The following is a 26340-nucleotide window of genomic DNA, read 5'->3' on the forward strand; positions in this document are numbered from 1 at the left end:
AATAGTATTTGTAATAGTACATATACTATTTTAACCCCCATTTTATGGATGATTGGACTGAGGCACAGAGAGGTTAAATAATGTACCCAGTGTCACACAGCTAGGAAGGGGGCGGAGCCCAGGTTCAGACCCAAGCAGTCTGAACTCCTGGGTAGTACACTCTATTCCTTCACATCACCCAACCAGCTGTGGGAGTTTCTACCACAACCCCGCTGGAGAGATGACGAATCTGAGACTCAAAGAATATGAGTGGCTTGCCCCAAGTCACACAGCTAGTCGGCCAGGATTTGAACCCAGGTCTGACTCAGAATCCTGGACTCTTAAGGACTTTGCACCATAAGGACCTCTACTGCCTTCCCTTGGCACTTGGGATGGAGACGCCATCCCCCTACCCAACGGGTGAGGCGGCAGTCTTTGCGCCCTGCATCCCTCCACACTCACCAAGCTTATGTTGGAAGCACACTTTGGCCAGCAGGATGAGGATGAAGGGCAGCCCTTTCTGGAGCCAGCAGATCATGGCCTTCAGCTCGGACAGGGCCGGGGCGGGCGTCCCCGGCTGCTCGTCGCCCGCCTCGTCGGAGTGCGCGCGGTGGTCCCCGCCCACGTGCTGCAGCAGGGAGCCCCCGCGGTGGCCGCCGTGGTGGAAGTGGTGGTGGGGCTGGCGGTGGTGGTAGGCGCCCCCCTCACCGCGGCCCCCACCTTCCTCCCTGGATGTGGGCATCTGGAGGAACACGTCCCCGCCGCCCGCCGCGGCCCCCAGCACCAGGCTGGATGGGAAAGGGGTGGCGGGGAGGCTGCCTGTCGGGAGGCCCGATAAGCCGGAGAAGAGTGCTGGCGGGGAGGCTGCTTCTGCCTTCAGACTCTCAAAGACTCCGCCTTCGTCCACACTCGCCTCAGAGCTGAGCGCTTGACTGCGATTTCTGGGCCAGAAGGGAGGAGAAAGCCGCCACCAAGTCAGGCAGTGGAGGATGGGGGGCAAGGGACCCTATCAGTGATGTTAGGGGCCGAATTGGGGCCCCTGCCCCAGGAAAATCATATGTTGAGACCCTAACCCCCAGTACCTCAGCCTGTGACAGTTTTTGAAGACAGGGCTTTTGCAGAGGTAAGTGAAAATGAGATTAGGGCCAGCCTTAATCCAATATGACTGGTGTCCTTATAAGAGGAGGAAATTTGGACACAGACACATGGGAGGGAAGACGATGTGAAGACACAGAGAGAAGGTGCCCATCTGTGAGCCAAGAAGAGAGGCCTCAGAAGAAACCAACCCTGCCGATGCCTTGATCTTGGATCTCCAGCCTCCCGAATTGTAGAAAATAAATTTCTGTAGTTTAAGCCACCTAGACTGTGATACCTTGTCACCCTGCAGCCCTAGCAAACTAATATAAATAATAATAGCAATAGGGTCATAATCTTTACTGAAATTTTACTATGTGTCAGATACTTTTCTAAGTGCTTTCCATTAATTAACTCATTAAATCTTCCTATCAACCCTGTGAACTAGGTACTAATAATACCATCTTACAGATCAAGAAACTGAGGCACAGAACAAAGCAACTTGTCCAGGATCACACAGCTGGTAAGGTATGGAACAGGGAAGAGTCAAACCCAGCAAGGCTACCTCTGGAGCCTGCTTTCTTAACCACTATACTTTACTGAAAAGGGAGCACAGAGTCCTCTGATTCTAGAATAACCTCAGAAGCTCAGGTACCCCTGGTTCTGTAATCTCCAAGTTCAATGATTCCCAGTTCCCAAGAGGATCCACCTTGGTCACAACTGGTATTTGGAGGGCAGCAGAAAGTAATGGGAAGAAGATTTAATTGGAGAAGCCCACATGTGAACCCTAGCTCCACCCTTCCCAGGGGTCTTAACAATCCTACACTCAGTTTTCTCACCTGGAAAATGGGTATAAACACCATTCATGCATAGAATTCCTGGGGATCAAATTTAGAATACCCCTTTCAGTGTACCTGGCACTTAGTAAGTGGGAACTATTATCTCTAATCCCTATGGAAAACCTCCAGGGCTAACTGCCATTTCTAGTTCCAAGCACAGGCCTGTTGTACTGGAATCAGGTAAAGGATGCTGATGCTCTTTCAGATCCATTGCTGGAGGAGCAGAGAGCCTAGAGTTACCCTTCTGAGAATGGTGAGCCCCAAACTGGGTGCACTTTCCCATGAACACCATGCCCCAGAGTTCTGGATGTCATGTGTCTTCTCTTGGGCTTGTCCTTTTCGAATGCAATCAGTCTACACAACAGGTGGAGCTGATTAGCTCAATGCGCTGTGTCAGTGGGAGGGGCAAAGAGCCACCCTCCCCTCCTTATCTCACCCCAGAGTAGGGTTCCCAAGGAACCTCCACAGATCCCTATGGTACTCTAAATACATCCTGAGTTTACTGAAAGTGAGTGCTGAGTTCCACGCATCCTGTGGACCCCACAACCCAGGGCATACAACCCAGGTGCTTAATAAAAGTATGCTAGTTATCGGGCTTCTCTGGTGGCGCAGTGGTTTAGAATCTGCCTGCCAATGCAGGGGACACGGGTTTGAGCCCTGGTCCGGGAAGATCCCACATGCCACAGAGCAACTAAGCCCACGTGCCACAACTACTGAGCCTGCGCTCTAGAGCCCGCGAGCCACAACTACTGAAGCCTGCGTGCCACAACTACTGAAGCCTGTGCGCCTAGAGCCTGTGCTCCGCAACTAGAAGCCACCGCAATGAGAAGCCCGCACACCGCAACAAAGAGTAGCCCCCGCACCGCAACGAACAGTAGCCCCTGCTCTCCACACCTAAGGAAACCCTGCACGCAGCAACGAAGATGCAACGCAGCCATAAATAAATAAATTGATAATAATAATTAAAAAAGTATGCTAGTTACCATCCAGGCACAAAATGGCCCCAGAGGGAGGCTGCAGGGGAGGTTTTACACTGCTTTCACACTTGATCTTATGTAATCTATTCTCCACTCAGAGACAAGGGTGCATTAAAAAAAAAAACAAAAAAAACATGTATTTGATTATTTCACTAACCCACTAAAAGGGCTTCCCATTCTAAACTCCTTCCTGCAGTCTCAGATAAACCCTAAAGACAGGGACTAATATCATTTCCATTTTACAGATAAAGAAACTGAGGCTTAGAGAGATGAACTTGCCAGATATCTTGGATTATCTTGCCCTGAACTCCAATCTCACCATGTGCCCTTTTCTTACTGCCCAAGGGCTTCCAGGGCCTTTGCCCAGGCCATCCCCTTCATGGGCTGTCCCCCTGCCCCACCCTGTCCCACCTAGGTAACTTACGCTCATCCCTCAGATTCTGGCTAAAAATCTCTCGTGCTTGGTGGAGCCTTGCCTACCTCCTGGACAACGACAGTCTCCTTGCTCTTTGTCCTCACTGCACTCTACCCTCCCCTGCACATGACTGATCATATTTATTGTTTTACTCCTTACCTGTGACTCTCAACCCTGGGTGTACATTATAATAACTCGAGGGAGCTTTTGAAAAATACAGGTGCCCTGGACCCAATGTTGACCAACTGAATCAAAATCTTTGGGGTTGGGTCTCAGCACCCCTATTTCTTCAGAGCCTTCCGGGTGATTCTAACATGCAGTTAGCACTGAGAACGGCACTTGAGACTGGGCCCTGCTCCATAAGGTCAAAGACCATGACTGTTTGCTCCCCACTGGATTACCACTACCCAGCACAATGCACCTTGCGCACAGAACATGCTCAATGTTATTTGAAAGAGTGAATGAATAAGCATACTAAAGGCTCTGAGAAGGCCTGCAACTGAAAAAATTAACTTTGTTAAACCTAGTGTTTCCCAAACTTATTTGACCATGGGATTATTTTCCTCCATGGAAAACCTATTCAATCTTGTAGAATACCTGTGAAACCCAGCAGGGGAGATGCCGGTCTGGAGAAATCTTGGGGTTGGCTTCGCTGGCCTTACAAACTTGAGCTGGGGGTAAGTTATCATAAACCACCCCAGCAAGGGAGGGAACTTGAAGATGGTTACCCACCCCCCTACCACCCATGGCCCATCCCTCCTGGCTCCAAAAGCCCAGGAAATGAGTGGTCCTATTCTCTTGGGTTTGGGATAATGATAAAGATAGTATTAATAATGACAACAACAACTAACACCATGGCTATGATCGTCAAGGGGGCTTGAGCTTTTTCTGCACTTCAAGAAGCTGAGCTCAGAAAGCAGGAGTCCTGGAAGGTGCCCACAGTGGCCGCCCTCTCTCCCCCACCATCCCACAGGGACCTGGAAAGCCTCCTGTCTGCCTTGAGCTTGCCAGCACTCTGAGTCCACTGGCCTCAGGGGGTCTCCAGTACAACAACCAGGGAAGACTCAACCCACCAAGGACCTTTGTATAGCTGGCCTCCCTTCTCTGGGCCTAAATGGGAAAGAATATTCCTTGAGGGGCAGAGGCTGAGCTTCCAACTTAACCACTTGAAGGCTAGAACGTGAGGTAGCCCGGGAGAAGAGTGAATCCACCCAGATAGGAGGCAGATGAAATGTGGTATCTCAAAGCACAGACTTTGCAGGGGTCAAATGGACCAGGGCCTGAATCTCAGTCCTGCCACTTCCTGGCTTTGTCACTTCAGGTAACTTACCCTCTCTGAGCCCCAGTTTCCTCATCGATAAAATGGTGATAAAAACAGTCCCCACGTCCACAGGCTAATGTGAGGGTGACACAAATAAGCACACAATACACAGTGGCCATTATTTCTCCAGCATGGTCTCTGTCCTCAAAGCCCTCACCGTTCATTTGAGAGCAAAGAGTAATTCTGTCTTCAGAGGCTGGAAAAGCTCCAACAGCCATGCTTATTAGATGCTGGGTTCCGTGTTTGTGCATCTTCACTCATTCACTCATTCATAAGCAAACCTGAGTTTTGCTATCTGCCATTTATAGATGGGGAAACTGAGGCCTAGAGGTGAAAGTGCTTGCCAAAGGCAGCAAAGGGGGAAGTGGCTGAGCTGGGATTTTGGCCAAGCGTTGTCTGACTTAAGGCCAGTGCCCTTCCCTGCAGAACAGGCAGGCTTGATGGAAAACTCAATACTGGACTGGTGGGTACTTCGTGATTGTGTGGCCAATCTCAAGAATTGCAGGGGACTTGAAATGGGCTGCAAGGGAGGAAAAGCTTGGCTGCCTGTTCCTTGGATGTATGGTCCAGCATGGTGAGGGGGTTGTGGCTGGGAGACTGTCACAACCTGAGAACAGGTCCCCATGGTCTGTACTCTCTTTGGCTTAAGTAGATGGAAGTTCTAGCTTATTAGTGTTTTAACTGCGTTTTCTTAGATTCTGTACTTGTCTATTTGGCATCTGCACATTATAGGGTCAAACTAATGGCCAAAGTTGTTTACAACTCCCCTGTGATCCAGAGCTCACATCCCTAACCACCTCCTTTATCTAATTCCCATTCTCAGCCAATATTTCCTCTGCCCCAAATCACTCAGGGCCAGGTACAGACAACTAGAGACCACTCCTACAGCCTAGAGTCCACCAACATTATTCAAACTAGTCAATCCTAAGTTGTTTCCCCTCCCCTGCCTTACTCTGTGTGGAAAACACAATAAAAGCTGTGACCTATGCTTTCCCTTTGCTCCTTTCTGCCTCCTGGCTGACCCCGGTGCTTCCCCCATGTGGCCCTGCATAGGGTGACATGCCCCCTTATCTTGGAAAATGCAAGTAATAAAAATCTTCTTTCAATGTCATCCTCCTCTCCATGTTGCCACTCAGACACCTCTATAAATTAAAATCCCCTGGGTACAATCATTGATACAATGAGTCAAGTGGATCACTGTTTGCACAGGCTTTGAGAATTACCATAAGAGCAACAGCAAGCTGTCACGTGTTGAGGATATGAGGCCATTGCCGTGCAAAGCAGTGTCCAGTCAGATCTCCTCTGCTCTTCTAACGAGTAGCCCTGAGGGGCAGGTATTACTCCAGCCAGTTTTGGGTTGCCCTTGACCACCTGAAGCTCAGAGCCTCAGATGGAATGAGGGGATGCCTACCTTTCAGGTGGAACGTTATCCGTGTTGCTGCTGTGGCGTCTCTGCATTTTCCTTAAGACCTAAAAGTCAACACATGCATGAGCCAGAGTCTCCCAATATTCTCAGTGCCTGTCAGATCACCATGGTAACCATAAACAAGTACTACTTGTATCTTACTTCCCTAGAGCTCTCTGACATTTTGCAAACTGTGTTTCAGTCTGTTATGCCATTCAACCCTCAAATCAACACCCTGTCCCATGAAGAAAGTGTCATCAGCCCATTTCATGGATGAGAAGGATGAGACCGGAGGTGGAGGAAGTTCTCATGTCAGAGGAGAAAGAAGTGAACTGTAAAGCAAAGAGGTGCTGGAGGAGGTCAAGTGAGCTGCAGACAGTTAGGAAACATGGATCCTGGACCGATGCCACCCCTAATTTGCTGTGTGACCCTGGACAAATTGGTAACCTCTCTGTGGCCTCAGGCTTCCCATAGGTTAAATGGGAGAGGGGTGAAGTGTCTGAACCCAAAGCTTCCTTCCAGCCCTCACATTTAATACAGTGGTAACGAAGATCTGAATTCTCATGGAGACACGTCACCTGGTCCACTGTGAGGAACCACAGGGACTTCAGAACTCCATGTTGACGACACCTGAGGTGGGCATTCAGGTGGGGATGTGACCACTGGATTCCAGAGAAAGCAGGCCTCTCCCTCTTCTTCCTCTCCAAAGGGATGCACGGGTCACAGGAGCTTATCAGAGGCTCCAAACCCTGGATGGAATAGAACACTTAAGTGAATAGTCCATGGGATGCCTTGAACCTGAGAATAAGTCTTAGGGCTTCATGGGTAGTTATAAGCAGATGGTTCTGTTGCCTCCTTGTCCCTTGTTAGCCTTCCATTGATCCCTTGTTGGGACTCCTGAGGACCGTTATGATCTGAATGTATTAATATCTTGTCCTATTGTCAGACTCTGAGTCGTGATTGGGGAACACAGGAAATATGTTTAAGGCCCTCCGCAGGCTACCCACTGCAATCAGAATAAAATTCAAGCTCTGTTCCTGGCCTGCAGGCCTCACCTGTTCCCAACCTCATTTGCCTCCACTCTCCTCCAACCACACTGGCCTTTTCGTTTTTCAAACGTGCCAGCTTGTCCCTGCCTCCGGGCCTTTATACTTGCTGTTCCCTCTCCCTAGAATGCTTTTCCTTCTGGCTAGCTCCCTCAGGACAAATGTCACCTCCTTCCAGAGGCCTTCTCCTCTCACCCTCCTGACCCAACATACATTGCCCCGTTTTACCTTCTTCATAGCACTTATCATTTATTTACATGTTTGCATATTCATTTATGGCCTGTCTTCCATTAGAATGTGAATGCCACAAAAGACACGATCGGCCTGCCTGGTTTGCCCTTCTGCTTCCACATCTAGAACGCTGCCTGGCACAGAGTAGCACTCAACAAGTATTTACTCAATGAGCAAAACATCAATGGGTCTCTCACTTACCTTTTTCTACGTCCCTTGTTCCCTCCCTGACCTCTCACTCTAGAGAAGAAATAAAGGCCAGAGACTTTTCATGAGTTGGTTTAGTTTCCTTGAATATTTGTTTTTGTACCAGGACCAAAGATGGCGCTCTTAGTTCAGGGTGCCATACGGGTTGTTGAGTGACTTCCTGATCCTGACCAGCCTTCTTCAGGGGACAGCACTGGTGTTACCAGGGCCACTGATTAGCGAGACAACCCACCAGCTAAGCCTCCTTTCTCATTTGGAAAATCAGCCAAAAGATGGGTCAGTAGCACCATCTTCATATATGAAGGAAAGCTCATCCCCTAAATCTGTTTCAAGAACTTGCAATCTCGCCTTAATGCCCCCTCCCCCCGCAATGATTCCTCATCGCCAGCAAATCCTTGGGGAAAATAAAATACAGAATCTCAAGTTTCCATCCATAAATTTGACACAGCCCCCTAAATAAAATACCCAAGATTTCACTTTCAGGTGCTTGCTTTCGAAGGGGCTTCAGGTCCTGTGTTGGCAGCAGGCCGTACATAATTATTCCAATATCGAATTCTGTAATAAAACGTTTGCACGTGGGATGCAGCTGAATGACTGAATGAAATGCCTTTTTACCCTCTGCTCCATACATCGCGCTCCATCCCTAAGGAGGATTTCACCAGAGTTTTCAATGTATGAGAGGTTTTAAGTTGCACCCCCGAGCCGTTATATGACTGCACCGAAATGCACGCAAGAGAGCATCTCCTGCATCACATGCACTGGAAGCAGGCAGGTGCGCTCCGTATACAATGCTGCAAGCGTTTTTCATTCCTGCAACCAAAGTTTACCGCGAAACGCCCCAGGACTGAAAGGGCAGGAGATTACGCTGACCATACCGGGGGGAAAAAAATAACGTTATCTTTTTACCTGCCCAGACGATTCGGCAATCTCAGTGGCATCATTCTCGTGCTTCCAAGCCAATCACTCGCTCGGCCCGGGGAGCACCTGACTTCCGAGTGCTTCCGGCCTCTCCCCAGGTTCTTTCTCAGGTCGCGGCGCCCGGCGCTGAGACCCGGGCAACAACTCCACCGGCCGCACGCACACGATTGCCCGCCCCCTTCCCGGAATTCAGCCAATAGGAAGCCGCCGCTATGCAGGGACCAATGAGGAGGAGGCCGAGCGAGGCCGGCGGGTGACGCGCGAGGTGTGCAGGCGGTGTGTGGGGCGAGGTCACGTGGGGGAGGCGCGGGGTGGCTGACGGGAGCTGGCTGGGCTGAGGGCCGCGGGGCCGGCGCCCGCCGCGAGCCATGGGGCTGCCGGCCGCGTAGGGGCCATGCCGCCCGGGCCCCGGGCCTGTCCCGCTCCGCGCCGGGATGGTGAACCTGGCGGCCATGGTGTGGCGGCGGCTCCTGCGGAAGAGGTGGGTGCTCGCCCTGGTCTTCGGGCTCTCGCTCGTCTACTTCCTCACCAGCACCTTCAAGCAGGTCAGTGGCCGCCCTCCCTCCCCGGGTGAGGGAAGCTGCCTCTGCAGCCGCGCTGCCTGAGTGTCCGGTGCGCCGGGCCGCTTCCGGAGAGGTGGGCGTTCGTGTCCCGGGGCTGAGGACGGGCGAAGGGACCCGCCCATTTCGTTGGTAGGCCAGGGGCAGAGCTGGGACTCGAACCCGGTGCTGTGGGCCCTTACGCTGTGCTTGTTATCACCCTGAGGGCCGTCTCCTTACCTCCTACCTGCCAGGCTGAGTGCTGAGCAGGGGCGAGCATTTCTTCCTTCTCCTCGCGGCCGTTCTGGGGGGCGGTGTCCCCGGGTTCCAGCAGGGTAACTCGAGACTGGGAAAGGTGGAGATGCCTGGGCCAGTAAGATGCCCAGCTGAGCTACGAAGCCAGCGCTGGTGTGCCTGGTTTTCATTTAATTTAGGGGCTCGGTTGTCCGGCAGGGAGACGCCTCAGGACCCACGAGGTGCTCTTTCTGTGCATAACGTGATTGAGTGGAATTTTCTTTTCACCTCCCCATCCGCTTAGTTTTTCTTTTCTGTGCGAATTTGTGGGAGAAAAGGCAGGATGCTTTGGTGGGAAATGTTACCTAGAGCATTGTCCCTTCGTTTAGAAGTCCAGTTCAGGCGTTTAGGTTTTTAGAAAGCGTGAGCATATGCCAGGGTGTACCCGGGACAACGCTGGTTTATACTCTTGCGCTGATGCAGTTAGAAAAGCTCCCCTTTTCATTCTCAAGGGTCATATTCGTATAAAATTTGTCAATGAGGGCTTCCCTGGTGGTGCAGTGGTTGCGAGTCCGCCTACCGATGCAGGGGACACGGGTTCGTGCCCCGGTCCGGGAAGATCCCACATGCCGCGGAGCGGCTGGGCCCGTGAGCCATGGCCGCTGAGCCTGCGCGTCCGGAGCCTGTGCTCCGCAACGGGAGAGGCCACAACAGTGAGAGGCCCGTGTACCGCAAAAAATAATAATAATAAATAACAATAATGAGCCCATTACATGTGAAAAGTATGGGAGGGCTTCCCTGGTGGCGCAGTGGTTGAGAGTCCGCCTGCCGATGCAGGGGACACGGGTTCGTGCCCCGGTCCGGGAAGATCCCACATGCCGCGGAGCGGCTGGGCCCGTGAGCCATGGCCGCTGAGCCTGCGCGTCCGGAGCCTGTGCTCCGCAACGGGAGAGGACACAACAGTGAGAGGCCCGCGTACCGCAAAAAAAAAAAAAATTGTCAATGAATAGAAAAGAAATACTAAGTGATATGGTCACCTTAGTTTTAGGAGATTGTAAAACGGAAAGTTAGGGGACTGTAGCCCACCTCTCACCTCAGGCTAACAGAGAGGCTGAGTGTTGTAAGCCTCTTCTGGTGACTGGGGTGCGTCGGTGACATTCATGCAGGCTAAGTGCTTGCACTTGTGTTTTCACAACTTCGCAGACACCTGCTCATGGCCACGTGTTGTTCCTTCCCTGTCAGGTGGGTGCTGTAGTGACCCCGGACTCAGCCCTCTACCTTGCTCCCAGCTGACCCAGCTCATCTCTAGCACCATTGGTTTAAATACCAGCTGTATGCTGTTGCTGTTTCTAACTCCAGCCTTGACCTATCCAGAAACCCCAAGGTTCTTATATCCCGTTGCTTGCTTGACGTCCCTTTTTGCGTGCGTTGTCGGCTTCTCATACTTGGCCAAAACAGAACTCCTGATTCTCCACCACCACTTCCTCTCCAGTCTTCCCAGCCTCACTGAGTGGCACTACCATTCCCCAGCCACAGATACCTTCTGCTTTTCCCTGTCTGGACTGCTGTAGTAGCCCACCAACAGGTCTCTGCTTCCTTTTTTTTTTTTTTTTGCGGTACGCGGGCCTCTCCCCGTTGTGGCCTCTCCCGCTGCGGAGCACAGGCTCCGGACGTGCAGGCTCAGCGGCCATGGCTCACGGGCCCAGCCGCTCCGCGGCATGTGGGATTTTCCTGGACCGGGGCACGAACCCCCGTCCCCTGCATCGGCAGGCGGACTCTCAACCACTGCGCCACCAGGGAAGCCCTGCTTCCTTTCTTATCCTACAGTCTATTCTCTAACCAGCAGGAGGAGTGATAATCTGAAAAAAAAAGAAAAAAAAAAAAATCCCAGCACTCCCTTGTGTATAGTTCTTCTTTGGGTTCCTGTTGCACTCAGCTAAAACTCCAGACGCCCGTTCCAGGATCTCTGCATTGTGAGTGTTTTTTTTTTTTTTTTTTTTTGTCAGTTCAGGTGAGGCTAACTATTACTGCTCCAGGTCACACCAGGTGACACAGTCTCAGTGATTTCAGTTCCTTGCCCATAGTCCTGCTTTATTTTCTCTGCAGTAAGCATCACTTACTGAGCATTTCTGGATCATTTACTTGTTTATCTGTCTCCCCTCACTCTCCCTTCTAGAACGTAATTTTTTGGACACCAGGGACCTTGTCTGTGTTGTTCATAGAATCTCAGTCCCTAGAATACTACCAGGCACTTCATGGGTGTTCAAATATTGGTTGAACAAACAATCATATCTTTTTAATTGGGGTGACTCTTCCTTTCTTCCCAGCTTGGCGCACTCCTACTAATTTTTCCTGTCTGACTCGGATGCTGTCTACACTGTGACTTTCCCTACAACCACTTTTTTTTTTTGGCTGCACCGCGGGGCTTGTGGGGTCTTAGTTCCCTGACCAGTGATCGAACCCGGACCCTCAGCAGTGAAAGTGCAGAGTCCTAACCACTGGACCACCAGGGAATTCCTCCTACAAATGCCTTTTAGGTACTCTGGTGTACCTTGTTCTTTTTTTATTTTTCCCCGTGTGTCTTTTTTTTTTTTTTTAAACTTGTGATCTGTGACTACAGTCCTAGGGGTGTGTGTATGTGTGTGTGTGTGTGTGGGGGGGTGATCGTGAATCCCCTGAAACTTTCAGCAACAGTTTTGTTTTGCAGATATTTCTGGATCTGATTCCCCCACTGCCTAAGAAACGCGTTAGCTATAACCTCTCTATCCCTGCCCATCAAGCCCCTGGCAACCACTAGTCAACTTTCTGTCTCCATGGATTTACGTATTCTGGACATTTCATATAAATGGAAACATACACTATGTGGTCTTCTTTGTCTGTCTTCTTTCAGTTAAAAGCCAGTCTTCAAGTCTCATCCATGTTGTAGCATGTATTAGTACTTCATTTTTATGTCTGAATAATATGCCGTTGTAGGCATCTAACATATTTTGTTTAGCCATCATCATTTGATGGAGACTTGGTTTGTATCTGCCTTTTGGCTATTATGACTAGGGCTGCCATGGACATTGGTGTACAAGGTTTTGTTTGGAAATATGTTTTCAGTTCTCTTGAGTATTGTCCTAGGAGTGGAATTGATGGGTCACTTGGTAACTCTGTGTTTAACTTTTTGAAGAACTGCCAGGCTGTTTTCCAAAGTGGCTGCACCATTTGCAGTGAACTTTTAAGAAAGTATACTTGTCAAGTTTTGAAGTAGTATCAAAGAAGATTATCCATAATTATCTGGAAGAGCCACTAAAATACTCCTATTTCCAACTGCACATTTGTGTGAGGTAGGTTTTCTTCATAAGCTTCAACCTGAACAATGTATTGCAATAAATTGGATTTAGAGGCAGTTGTGAGAATCCAGCTGTTTTCCGTCAAGCCAGACATTAAAAACATTTGCAGAAATGTAAAGACATTTTCTCATCTCACCAAGTATATTTTTTTGTTTTGAAAAACATTTTCCCCCACACACACATGAAAAACTGTTGACATGTAATGGGCTCATTATTGTTATTTATTATTATTATTTTTTGCGGTACGCGGGCCTCTCACTGTTGCGGCCTCTCCCGTTGCGGAGCACAGGCTCCGGACGCGCAGGCTCAGCGGCCATGGCTCACGGGCCCAGCCGCTCCGCGGCATGTGGGATCTTCCCGGACCGGGGCAGGAACCCGTGTCCCTTGCATTGGCAGGCAGACTCTCAACCACTGGGCCACCAGGGAAGACCTCATTATTGTTATTTTTAAACGAATAAATAACTTATTTAAATGTTTTAAGAATTGGTTTTAATTTCCAGTATGATAAATATCAATAGCCATAACCCTCATTAACTCACATACTGAAGTCCTCAATAATTTTTAAAACTGTAAAGGATCCTTGGAGCCTATTCTGACTGATGCCCCTCCTGCGTGCCTGTGAGTTTGCTCCTCTGCTCTATCCTCTGCTGCAGTTTCGGTACTCCTGAGCTGTGTGGCTTGAGGGAGTCTGCTCCATTTTGCCTAGCCTCAGGCTCCATCTGTAAGGAGCTGTGCTGTAGCACAGCTGTCTGTCTATTGGACGGGAAGGTGGGGTGGGTGTGGTTAGAATTAATTGAGAAGAGGCTGTGAAAAACTCGAAAGCTTTGGAGTTTTTCATATGATCCTTAGCTCTGCTTCAGTGAGACTGTGAACTTGTGGAGCAGATGTGGCCACTTTTTGCCTAGAAAATAGTTGATTATTCTCTTCAGCTTTGATTTTCATGTTAATTAATGCTTTGGGGGATAGTTTAAATTGTAGGGATGGGAGCACAGGAGAAATTAGTGACCTTGGTGGGGATGCCATTGGGGTGAGGACTGGGTGCTAGGTGACTTGGGCACATTGATTTAACAGATGTTTAGTGAACACCAGCTGTACCAGGCACTGTCTGCTAGATGATGGAGATACAGTGGGGGGCAAAGCAGATACAGTCTTACTCTCCCAGAGCCTATATTCTGTAGGGGGTGAGGGGTAGAAATGGCAAATGAGCAGAATTATTTCAGATAATAATTTGTGATACAAAGAATACAAAACAAGGTACTGTGATAGAGCGGCAAGGTGGGCCTAACTCTGTGGGGCATTTGAGCTGAGATTAGAGATCCGTCTTGGAGTCAGAAGGGTCCTTAGAGGTCCTCTCATGTAAATAACTGTTCTCATAGTTGTTCAAGTGGTGCAGTTCCAGACAGTGTCAGGGCTGTTTGCATAACTCCTTGAAAATATATGAACATCTTTAGCTTTAACGTGATTAAATAGGTAAATTGGTTTCAAGTTAGACACTATATAAAGTGTAATAAATCATAAGAGAGAGTTGCTAATCTGTTTTTCTGCTCTGTTTTTCACCGTATCACCAAGGTACATATACCTTTCAGAGTCTGTAAAGTGCTGCACAGGGTAGAGGAGGAAAGCAATTATCTTTAATCTCACCAAACAGAGGGATTTACTGATGATATTTGGGCATATTTTCTTTCTTCATATTTTCAAAATATAATTAGGGCCTACTGTTTCTTCACTTAACATATATGCATTTTCCTCATCTTTAAAAGCTCTTTCTGGGTGTAAGTTTTTATAACTAAAAATTTCCATGATCAGGCTATTTATTAGCTATTCCCCAAATATTAGACATTGGGATTCCCTCTGGCCTTTATCCCCTTTTTTCTTTTACTTTTGAGAATCATAAGCGATTCTTTTAATGACAGTGCCTTATGTTTAAGTGCTTTACTGCTTACATGGGACACATCTCATTTGACCCTAATGATAACCTCCGAAAAAGAGACAGGACAGTTATTAAAATACCCCTTTTTGAATCAGAGGTTAAGTAATATACATTAGTAATAAAAACATTTCTCTAGCGCCTTGTAGTTTATGAAGAAAATTCTGGATGCTCCTTTTTTTTTTTTTGAATAAATTTATTTATTTATTTATGGCTGCATTGGGTCTTCGTTGCTGCGTGCGGGCTTCCTCTAGTTGCTGTGAGCGGGGGCTACTCTTTGTTGTGGTGCGCCGGCTTCTCAGTGCAGTGACTTCTTTTGCTGCAGAGCACGGGCTCTAGGCGCATGGACTTCAGTAGTTGTGGCATGCGGGCTTAGTAGTTGTGGCTTGCGGACTCTAGAGTGCAGGCTCAGTAGTTGTGGCACATGGGCTTAGTTGCTCCACCAGCATGTGGGATCTTCCCCGACCAGGGCTCGAACCCGTGTCTCCTGCATTGGCAGGTGGATTCTTAACCAATGCGCCACCAGGGAAGACCCTGGAGGCTCTTTGAGAATAGAGAACCTGCCTATCTTTGTCTCTGTATCTTTCACACATTGTAAGAACTTGATACCTTTGAATGAATCTTGAATTAAAAAATACACACACACATCATACACACGGGAGGGGGTGCTTAAAATTGAGACAGCCTAGTAGGGTAGTTTCGGAAAGGTTTAAAGCCACCTGTCCAATGAAGGAATCTCCTCAGTGCCCCTTCACCACACCCTTGCAAGACTGGACCTTCAGGAAAGCGATCATGTGCTAATTCATTACATTTGCCATTATGTCTTACACAATGTCTTGTAGGGTCTTTTCTGGTTGTACAACTCTTACCAGTTCTTTTGGAAAGGTCTTAAATATTCATGTTTGAAAACAAGTACAAGTGCTGGGAGAATTGCCATCCTATTTACCAGGAACACAGTAATGTGAAAGAGGTCCTTCTGGGATGCCCTTGTCCGTGAACTCTTCATTTTCTTTCAGAAGGAATAACAGGAAAGTTTGAGAGTGATGTCAAGAGCACTTTCAACCTTGTTGTGAGATCCAGTTTACTGTACTTTGACCAGCTTCTTAAGTCTTTATGGCTGTTAATTTATCTAGGGTAGCATTTCAAGTGCACTTTAGTTTGCACATAGCTTGATTATGCCGTTAATTGACATGGTCCCAGCAGAACTCATGAATTTACAGGTGGTTAAGCATTGTGCACCTAAGTGATTTTTCCCATATTCTCAAGACTTCTGCATTTAAGTCCTTTTCTTGCCCCAACCAAGGAATACAGATGTTGTTTTTGTATTGATATAACCCATCCTGTTCCTGCTCGTGCCAGTTCTTTCCTATAAAAGAAACAAAAGAGAGGGGGCAGAATAGAAATGAAAGCCACCTTGAAGGACTGTTTTACCTTTAGTAAATAAAGGAAAAAAATTCAATAGTGGAGTGGCACACTGTTATTTAAATTCTGGTTATGTTACAAATGGCATATATAACTTTTGGGAAATTATCAATATTTGCCACTATTTAGCATTGACTCTACTAATAATAATTCCTACCACAAATTACTCGAGAATAAGCAAAAGGTCTACATTTTTATTGCAGTGCTATTTATGATAACAGACACCTGGGGTGGGCTTAAACGTTGGTCTGTAGAGGATGTTTTTACTAAATTACAGCACATCAAGGTGATGGATTATTATATAGCCTTGAAAATGTGATTATCAAGATAATGTAGGTACTTGAATGGTTTACCATCCAATTAGTGTCAAGAGGAGCTGAATGCGAAGCATACTAATTTGTAGTATAAATGCTGGGGTCAAAGGCTAGAAGTTAATATGCAGAAATAGATACAGCTTTATTCAACTGATGGGATTGTGGGCAATTTATGTCTTTCATGTTGGCAGTCATTTTTTTTTAAATAAACTTTTAATTTTGGAGTAATTATGGATTTACAGAGAAGTTTCAAGGATAGTACAGAGTTCCTGTAGATTCCTCATTTAGTGTCTCCTGTTGTTAATGGTCATCATGTTTTTAATAATTTTTTATCATTTTATTTTAAATTAAAAATGAAACTATTCCAACGATGATGAAAAATGTTAATAATCACCTATGTCCTTTCCATGTTAATGGTTTGTAGTATCTTTGCATGCATTTATCTCAGCTCTTATAAACCCATATGTATGTATTAATACAGTTACCATAATACAATGTGTGATAATATGCACATTATTTTGTAACTTGTTTTTTTCCTTAATATACTATGGACATCCACCAGGGATCTGCAGCCCTCTGTATTAAAATTATCTGAGTGCTTTAAAAATATTGATTCCCAGGTCCCATCCATAGAGCTTTTTACTCAGTCTGGAGTTGGGCTCAGGAATTAGAATTTGAAGTCCTTACATAATCTGATATGCAAGTCAGGTTTAAGGACTCCTGCTCTAGATAAATACACATCAGTCATACATAATTTTTAGGTAATAGCTATGGCTATCCAGTGTTTATTCACTCATTTCTCTGTGGTTGGGGTTCCAGGTTTTTTCCACCACATAAACGGTGCTGTAGTAGACATCTTAGTGCACCCTTACACGTCTGTACTTTCCAGAGGCTAGGCCTCAAACATGTGTTTGCTGTGCCAAAGTAGATGTGGATTTGCATGTCTTAAATATGTCTTCCCACATAGCTTTCCTAGAGATATCTTAGTAACTGTATAGCTCTTTCCCATTTTCTTAAAGTATAACCTTTGCCATCAACTTTCAAGGTTAGTCCCTTTTTCTCAAACAGTGACACATGACAGATCATTTTTAATGGCAAAAGCCACAGAGCTCTATTAAAATGGTAGAATGGTTAAACTATTATGTATAAAAATCCTCTTGGAGGGAGTCTTATCATTGTTTTGTTTTCCAGTGATAGATAGGTTGAAGAATCCTCTGAGAAGATGGCTCTTTCTTGCATGGCTTGTTTTTTTGGCACTCAGGCGCCTTACTTAGTTTCTTTAAGAGTATAACAAAGGCAATTTGGAAAGCCCGACTGTGCCTTGGGGGCTAGGAGAAAAGATCTAAACTCTTGCCTCTAGAGCAACTCCTCACTTTGCATGTCTCGGTAAAGGGCTGACTGGCATGGGTGTCTTTTATAAAGAAAGGTATGTTCTGAGGGTCACATACTTAGTATTTTTTCATAGAAGAAATTTGCAAGTTGACATGCGTCTTCTTGCCCCTGAAATCAACCTCCCAATTCAGCGTTCCCCTTAGTTTACCACTAAACTCCTCACTGCAAATGAAAGTAACCTTGTGCCCTAGACCTGTCCAGGTATTGTCTGAAATGACAGTTGGAAAGTTTCTTTGAAGTTTCCTCTTCTATTTTAAACGTGTATTCAGATTTTACATTCTATTCCACAATGTATTTGTTTTAATATAAAAAATATTTTAAATGATTTGCCATCAGAAAACTTTCAAAACTTTTCCCTCCAAATTTTTTTGACAAAATTAATGCTTTTGTACACATTCATAACATGCACGTAGTCCAAGGGCATTTATGTAAGTCTGCCAGTTTTGAAGCATAGCCCTAATTTATTACTTCTTCCTGCAGGTTTATTTTGCATTTTTTAAAAGAAATACATTTATTTATTCTTGGCTGCATTGGGTCTTCATTGCTGCGCGCGGTCTTTCTCTAGTTGCGGCGAGCGGGGGCTACTCTTCCTTGTGGTGCGCGGGCTTCTCATTGCAGTGGCTTCTCTTGTTGCTGAGCACGGGCTCTAGGCACATGGGCTTCAGTAGTTGTGGCACGCAGGCTCAGTAGTTGTGGCTCACAGGCTCTAGAGTGCAGGCTCAGTAGTTGTGGCACATGGGCTTAGTTGCTCCGCAGCATATGGGATCTTCCCGGACCAGGGCTCGAACCCATGTCCCCTGCATTGGCAGGCAGATTCTCAACCACTGTGCCACCAGGGAAGTCTCGGTGGGTGGATTCTTAACCACTGTGCCACCAGGGAAGCCCTGCATTTTTTTTCATGACTTTGGCTCAGACTTTGCTCATACCAGGGGAGTGCAGATTCCTGTTGTGCAAGCTGTTTTATAGTGTTTCTTTCCTATTACTGTAGTTTCTATGAAAAAATTGGTGAAAATGCAAGAAGTGATACTTTAACCTTGTCATTTATGGTGTCTTTGTAGGAGGAGAGGGCAGTGAGAGATCGGAATCTCCTCCAGGTTCACGACCACGATCAGCCCATCCCATGGAAAGTGCAGTTTAACTTGGGCAACAGCAGTCGGCCCAGCAACCAGTGCCGGAACTCCATTCAAGGGAAGCACCTCATCACGGATGAACTTGGTTAGTCTGGCTCCCTTCCTCTCCTGCAGTCCCTGGGCCATTCGTAGGTTTTTAAATAGGGATTTTATATGCTGTCTTTCCCCCTCTTGCCCATTTCCAACACTTCTCACGTCTTTGTCTTTTATATCTGACTCATCATTCAAGGTTCCCCTCAACATCAGAGAAGCTTGGTTTGATAAGAGACACTCTCCAGAGTTAGAATTACGGTTTTAGCATTTTATCATGCGTCAGCCCCTTGACTACTTCCTGCCAGTCTCTTCCCAGCCCCAGTACTTTCAGATCTTAACAGTCTTTTTTTTCTCATTTTGATGGTGAACTCTACAAGATAAACAGTTTTCCTTCTTGGTGACGTGAATCGTATCCACATAGTGTTGGCATTTAGGAAGAGAATGAATGCACTTGTTGACTGCATAATCTCAAGTGAATTGTAAACACTTCCAAAATGTTTTACTGTTACTATTAAAACATCAGTCTGTTTCTTTTTTGTTATATTCACTAGTTTTATTTTCAGGTTCCACGTATAAGTGATATCATACAACATCAAAGTATTTGTCTTCCTCTGTCTGGCTTACTGCACTAAGTGTAATACCCTCCAAACCCATCCACGTTGTTGCGAATGGCAGAATTTCTTCTTATAGCGGCAAGATAGGGCTAGGGGATTAAGAGGTACAAACTACTGTGTATAGAATATAAGCTACCGAGGTATATCAAACAGCACAGGGAATATAGCCAATATTTTATAATAACTATAAATGGAGTCTAACTCTTAAAAATTATGAATCACTAAGTTGTCACCTGAAACTTATGTAATATTGTAAATCAGTGATACCTCAATTAAAAAAACAATCTGTTTTGGTGCCTTCTCCCAGAGTTTTAGTGTGTAAGAAAGGCGATTCCTGTGCTGGCGAGGCGTTTGGATTAGACAGCCGCTTGAGCTCTAACCACTCTAAGACTGGCCCAGTCCCCCAAGGAGAGCCTCCTGGTAATGTTCTGCCTGCATTAATTTAGCCCTTACTACATGCTGGGCACTGGGCTAAAAGCTCTCCTTGAATAACATCTCATTTGATTGTTGTAGCAGTCCTGTGAGGTGTAGGTGTTTCTGTCTTCACTTTGTAGTTGAAGATACAGGCACCAAGCGGTTCAGGAACCTGCCCAAGGTGGCAGGGGCTCTTTTACAAACCATAAACGGGATACCATTATCATGCCGAGAGTACCACTTTTCCTTAATGTCAGCTATCCAAACAGTGGTCAGAGTTCCCCGATTGGTTTACAGATTGTTTATTCCCTTTTCACCTGGTGGTTTGCAATAATTTGGTTAGTTTGCAAGAGTAAAATTGGCTCTCTCTTAGAGAGTCTCAGAACAAATGGGTTATGAATGTCACAATACTGAAATTGATACAGGTAACCTTGAATTAGAATCTTCATCGATACCTGATGGAGCCTAACAAAATGAAGACATGTGCTATCTTCAAAATGAAACTATAGTGCTTTTTATATATCTATATTTAAAGTTTGCAACCCCAGCAAAATAATTTTAAAAAAAAACTTTTCCAAAAAGATCTCAAAGGAATCAGAGCAGATGAGATTATTTGGGATTGAAGGAAGGAATCAGGAAAACCTCCCACCTAGATTAGAAGAGCTGGAAAATTTTGCACAAAAATGCACTGCTGACTCAACAGTGCCCAGCTCTGTTTTTAAGATCACATTGCAAAAGCAGATTAAATTGCAAGTAACATTTGTTTTGCTTTGTTTTAACAGTAAAGTTTAGCGAAGGAAAGTTACTTCCATAAGATGACCCAGCTAGTCAGTCAGGGGCAGACCTAGGACTAAGACCAGGACTGAACTTGGAGTTCAGTGCTTTTTTCTTATAGGCTTTTGTTTGTATGGTACTCAGTGAGAAAGTGTGAAATCTTATGACTTGACTTTAATATTTAATATTAGTTATGAATGACAGTTTGTCCTTTTCTTTTGTCATAGCTAGCAAAAGAATGATTTCCCTCTGCTTAATTCAGGTGAGACAAATACTCTCAGATTTCTTAAGTTCCAAGAACCAATCAAAAAAAATCCAAGAACCATAGGTTTTATTTTACCTCCATGAATGCGGGAGAGGAGATAAGCAGTGTAATAAAGAAAACTTGCAGGAATTTTTGCCTTTTAGCAAGCAGATGCCACCCCCACGAGTGTTGCCAGGGTGACACCTTATTCAGTAAGACAACCAGCAGAGTTACAAACTTTTCAAAGGTTAGAAGTTGGTTTCCCAGTCAGTAGCAGCACACCCTGAGGTTGTGATCTCACAGGACTCCTCATTGGAAATAATGTTTGCAGGAGTACATTTCTGATGCAAAAGGAAAAATCTTGATGGACTTTCACCAGGAGTTAGAAAGACCCGCCTGGTTTCAAAGCTAAATACTTGCAGTTTGTACTGGGGAAAAACAGAAGGCCTGAGATGCTAACACTTATAACATGGAAAAGAGAAAAGGGCAGAAAGATCATTTCAACAAGTGTAATGTTTTACATCTTTCTGACACAGATCATGTGATAAGATGCTCTGTATCATTTGGGGTAGAATTTTGAGGAACATGCTGGCTTATTCAGATTTTTAATTTATAACCCTTCTGAAGGAAGTGAGTAAGAATAGTTAGGAAGAATCCCAGAAACATTTAATGTGGCATTAGAATCATCCTGTCTTAATTTAGAAGACAAAAGGCATAGTTAAAACCACAACAGCAGCGATCTGGTTCTCGTAGGCCTCAGTTTCCCTCGTGTGACGTGAGGGCCCTTCTGGTCCCTTCCACTCTTATTTTAATGGTGCCTCCTGCTTTTGCACAGACTTCGTTTTCCAGTGTAGTTTCTGAAAACAACCTCATGCTTTGTTTTTCCAGAGTAGTTTCTGAAAACAACCTCATGCTTCACGATGTCTCATTCTCTGAGGATTAAGAAGCTGGGGCATTTAGAATGGAATGATGTGAGGAACAGCTGCTCTGCACCTGTGTGCACCCGTGGGCCCGTGTGTGTACCTGTGGGCCTGGGCCTGCACCTGGGAGTTTCCCATGGGCCACGTGGTGTCCCTAAAGGACTTGTTCTTACGTTTTTCTGTCCCACTCCCAGAAGGATATAGAGAAATGTGTATTTAGCAGCTATGAACAATAAATTAGCTTTTGTGAGGAGGTTCTTAAAGTTGAGTATGAATGAATGAACTAGGTTGGAGGGGGTGTGTTTAGATGATGAATGGAGGGAATTGGGAGGATTTTTCTTCCTTGGTTATTAGAGTACTCTCATTCCCTAATTCTGAGGGGTAGTTGAATCCCTGCAATGTATACTTAAAAGGAGCCTAAATCAGTTTATAAAGGTTAGGTGTGACTACTATTTTAAAAAATCCTTCAAACTACTAAATAAATGGTAAGTATTTAAAAGGTATTTAAATGTAAAAAGTATATGTGGAGGTTTTTTGTTTGTTTTAAATCTAGAAGGATCTCACTTTCAGGAGTGAAAACCTTGGTTTTTTCCTCTTTTCAGATTTTTCTTTGAAAAATAATGACATTTTTTCCCAGGCATAGATGAAAAATTGGCTTGCATAGGTTAGCACAGGAAAACATAGGCGATGTGATGATTGCATCAAATATGTGACAGCAGACTAAAAGGTAATTTTAGGTAGATTAGGATATATATAGCCTACTTACAAGATGGGAGTCCATGTTTCCTGTAAACTGCTGCATGCAGGAAGCAAGCTCTGATTAGACACTCTCTGATTCCAGGTTCTGTGGTCCTTAGGGTGCCCCTGACTCCAGACTCTTATCTTTATGTTCTTTGCGTGCAGGACTTTCATTGCTGCCTCGTGATCGCCCCTGGTGGGCAGGTGGGGGGACTGCTGGGTTTATACTCAGGTTAGTCTCTGACTTTCAGGTTACGTTTGTGAGAGGAAAGATTTGCTGGTAAATGGCTGCTGTAACGTCAACGTCCCTGGCACAAAGCAGTACTGCTGCGATGGCTGCTTGTCCAATGGCTGCTGCAGCGCCTATGAGTACTGTGTCTCCTGCTGCCTGCAGCCCAACAAGGTATGGAGAGTTGCTCCTTGTGCTGCATCTCCTTTATTCTTTCTGCCTGCATTTCACGAGGAGCATTAGAATCTTCTTGTGAGATTCTTCTGGAAATAGAAGGGAACCTTGTCGGTGTCAGAAATGGCTGCTGTGAGGTAGCCTTTGTCTACAAGGAAAGGAGGTGGTTCCCAGTTCCTCCAGTGGTTCTTTGACAGAATGGGCCATTGTATTCCTAATCAGATATCTAAAGAGTAAAACATCAGCCCTCCTGCTTGAGCTCCCCTCTCTCTCTCCTTCCCCTCTTCTTCCCCGTATCAGCAGTCTGTTAGTTTAGGAGAAATTTCCAAGGTTACCTTGTGCTTCTGAGTTTGGAATTTATTACAGGTACTGACTTTTGTTTCCATAGCAACTTCTCCTGGAGCGCTTCCTCAACCGGGCAGCTGTGGCATTCCAGAACCTCTTCATGGCAGTCGAAGATCACTTTGAATTGTGTTTGGCTAAATGCAGGACCTCATCCCAGGTCAGAAGCTGTGATGCCTCTAGCTGGGGTATTTGCTGGTGGGAGTCAGGGTCTGCAGGAAAACGCGAAAATATGCACTGGGGGCTTTTGGTGGGGTGATAATGGAGAACAGATTTAAACGACGTTGTGTGGAGCTTTGGTGGATTGATAGTACATCATCCCTTGGTATCCGAGGGTGATTGGTTCCAGGACCCCGAATCCCTAAATGTTCATATAAAATGGCATAATATTTGCCTATTACCTACTTAAATCCTCCCGTATGCTTTAAATCATCTCTAGATTATTACAATAACTAATACAATGTAAATACCATGTTTTGCTTTTTGGAATTTCTTGGAGTTTTTTCAAATACTTTTGACCCGTGGTTGGTTGAATCCATGGATGTGGAACCCGTGGTATGGAGGACTGACTGTATTTAGAATGTGAACATGAGATTTATACAAGTTAGGGATGTAAAATATTTATATCAAATCAAGGTCTGACTAACTTGCATCTTCCCTATCTGATTAGCTTGTCTGTATTTTAACTGGAAGCTTAAAATTATTTTAAAGTCTGGGTGGAGTCCTAATAGTCCAATTCCTGAGAGAAGTTCTCTCCTCTGTCTTTGAAATTTAAGGCTTTCCAGCAACCACTCATTTAGAGTGGGTACTCATTTATTCTGGGACAAAGTTGTGGTTTATTTTAGGATTCAAGGGGATGGGGCAGGTGGGTGTTGAAAAATACACAGGTAAATCTGTAGGTTGCCAAGCTCTCAGTACTTTTCAGCACGTTGTCATTAAATGCTTTGCTCTTGGGCACTGAACACGGCACCAGCTGCTGAAAGCGTCTGAACGTCTTTGCCTTTCCATCATTCCGCATCCTCTGCTCTCAACCTTTGTGATCGGGCGGTTGTTGGAGCTCTCTTTGTAAAATCACCAGACGTGTTTGTCATACGGGTGCTCTTCCTCTGGCTTCCATTCATGGTGTCTGCAAGACTGTCCTGGCTCCGTCTGAGATGAATGACTCATTTGTCATTCTCTGGAGCTCTTGTACCCTTTGCCAGATTTCTGTAGTCTGCCTTTGGGTTTTATGCCACTCTTTATGTCTCTGGTCTGCTCTTAGAGCGTTCAGCATCACTGGGTAAATGTTTCAGGGATTATAATGAGCATTTGAAACATGAAGAAATTCCTGATGTCCTTGTTTTGCTGGAAGAGCTTTCCATTTGAATGGGCTTTAAAGGAAATGTGGAGGATGGCTGAACCCATGACTTACTTTGATTCATACTGTCATTCCGAGAAATGTTAGAAAAGGCCAAGTATTTTCTTTCTTTAACTGATAAAACCCAGGAGTTATTTCCAAACTTGAGTGAAGATGCTAAAATTTCAGACTTTGCATTTTCATTGTAAAGAGAAATTTACCAGTTGGCAATTTGCCTTTATAAGTGTCCCAAGAAAGAGAAGATTTGGCTGCATGTCTGTAAATTGGATTAATACTTACAATTTAGATGTTTAGCCTTGGTTTTAGGCTAATTAATGAATTCTAGACTAGCCAAAAACTCAAGTTGCTTGTATGAAAACAAATTGCTGAAAAATTAGCCACCACGGATGATTGTCTGTGTTAAATCACACTTTGCTTGGCCAGATGAAGCTTGTGTGGTACTGTGGGATTCGGCTTGTGTACCAGCCCTTAGGTACATAAAACTTGACGAAAGCAATTTGAAGTGCATCTCCTTCATCTCTGCAGGGTTCAGTGCCGGGGACTGAATTCCTTTGAAGCACGGGGTCAGGTGCAAAGCACCCATTGGATCTTAATCTGACTTAAAATACTTTGAGGAAGATTTTTTGTCTCAAGTTATCCTAGTCACAGCTAGGTTGTTAAAAAAAAAACTCACTAGCGTGCATAAAAGAAACAGTCCTGTGGTGACACTATGTCCATTTTCACGCCCTTCATTGGCATTCTGTGCTGAGCATCTGCGTTTGCTCCAGAAAGTGCCCTGGACCCTTTTGGTGACATTTGGAGATGGACTCACCTGGGCTCCTGCAGGGAGCGTCTGCCGGACGCCGTCCTGCTCTCTCTCACGGCGCTCTTCTCTTCCCTTTTGCCAACAGAGCGTGCAGCATGAGAACACCTATAGGGATCCCATAGCAAAGTACTGCTACGGAGAGAGCCCTCCCGAGCTCTTCCCCGCGTGACGGTGAGGGAGACTCAACCCACTGGGAGGATGCGCTGCTGAAGAACTTGTAGCCTGAAGCCCTTCTCTGGTCTTCAGGAGAAGACTTGACCTTGACCACTTCTTGTGTTGTGCTCTTTGGCCTCACTCGCCCCCGGGCTTACCAGATGGACTTGTTCCGTAAAGCAGTTGGAAATGCCAGCCAGCGGGTTACATTCAAGAAAGACAAGACTGTGGGCGACCTGGTGAAGGCATCAGCACTCTGAGCGCCTCTCCTCTGCGGCTGCTCGGGGACCTGTGGGCATCTGTGTGTGTTCTCCCTGGGCCCTTCACTGTAAAGTTATTTATTGGACTTCTTTAGAGTAGTGGGAAAATTCTCATGTTTCCTATAGGAAAATTCCTTGATAGTTGAGTATATTCAAGGAGATTGTTCTTGTTGTTTTCTTGTGTTCTTGAGTTTCAAGAATGAGATCGACCCTTCACCCAGATAAAATGTTTGGTCTCTTAGAACATGCATGTTCTCTCGCGGTGGTTTGTTCTTGGTTTTGTTTTAACAGCATCTTCAAGAGTGGGACCTGAACACCGTGTCCTGACATCTAAAATTGTCTAGAAACTCAGATGCTGTTCCCTTCTCATCCTGTGCCAACTTTCTAGCAGCTGGCACCATGTGCTCTCAGGTTTTTTCCTAGTGGTATTTGGATATGCTTGTTTACCTATGTGCATGCACCGTTTTAACCAGAAATTCTGCCTTGTTGTCCTGGAGGGTTCTGTTCTTGTTTCCACTGCCCCTGTTGAAATGACTGGTCTTCTCAGCCGTGGGACAGTGGGAGCCTCAGGAAAGTCA

At 45.7% G+C, this 26340-nt stretch overlaps 2 protein-coding genes across 22 annotated transcripts in view; one reads left to right on the top strand and one right to left on the bottom strand.

Moving 5' to 3' along the window:
* Window positions 1-8588, bottom strand: part of RNFT2 (ring finger protein, transmembrane 2) — a 63946-nt gene extending 55358 nt beyond the window's left edge. The window contains exons 1-4 of the mRNA XM_022597978.2: window positions 8401-8588; window positions 6589-6759; window positions 6017-6075; window positions 442-920 (exon numbers count right to left, since the gene is read on the bottom strand). Of these exons, the coding sequence (XP_022453686.2) occupies window positions 442-920; window positions 6017-6063 (526 nt within the window). The 5' untranslated portion in view covers window positions 6064-6075; window positions 6589-6759; window positions 8401-8588. The remainder of the gene's footprint in view (window positions 1-441; window positions 921-6016; window positions 6076-6588; window positions 6760-8400) is intronic.
* A 110-nt stretch (window positions 8589-8698) lies between these two features.
* SPRING1 (SREBF pathway regulator in golgi 1) overlaps window positions 8699-26340 on the top strand; it is a 333460-nt gene continuing 315818 nt past the window's right edge. For 8 of the 21 annotated variants that reach the window (XM_022597994.3, XM_022597992.3, XM_089894221.1 and 5 more), the window contains exons 1-4: window positions 8718-8957; window positions 18634-18790; window positions 22694-22845; window positions 23234-23347. In XM_022597994.3, coding sequence (XP_022453702.1) covers window positions 8847-8957; window positions 18634-18790; window positions 22694-22845; window positions 23234-23347 — 534 coding nt within the window. In that variant the 5' untranslated portion in view covers window positions 8718-8846. The other 13 variants (XR_016387433.1, XR_016387434.1, XM_022597984.2 and 10 more) reach the window with 10 other exon arrangements.

Source organism: Delphinapterus leucas, chromosome 14 (genome assembly GCF_059928025.1).
Source record: "Delphinapterus leucas isolate spDelLeu-1000000601 "Yukka" chromosome 14, BTC_Dleu_Yukka2, whole genome shotgun sequence".
Taxonomy (NCBI): Eukaryota; Metazoa; Chordata; class Mammalia; order Artiodactyla; family Monodontidae; genus Delphinapterus; species Delphinapterus leucas.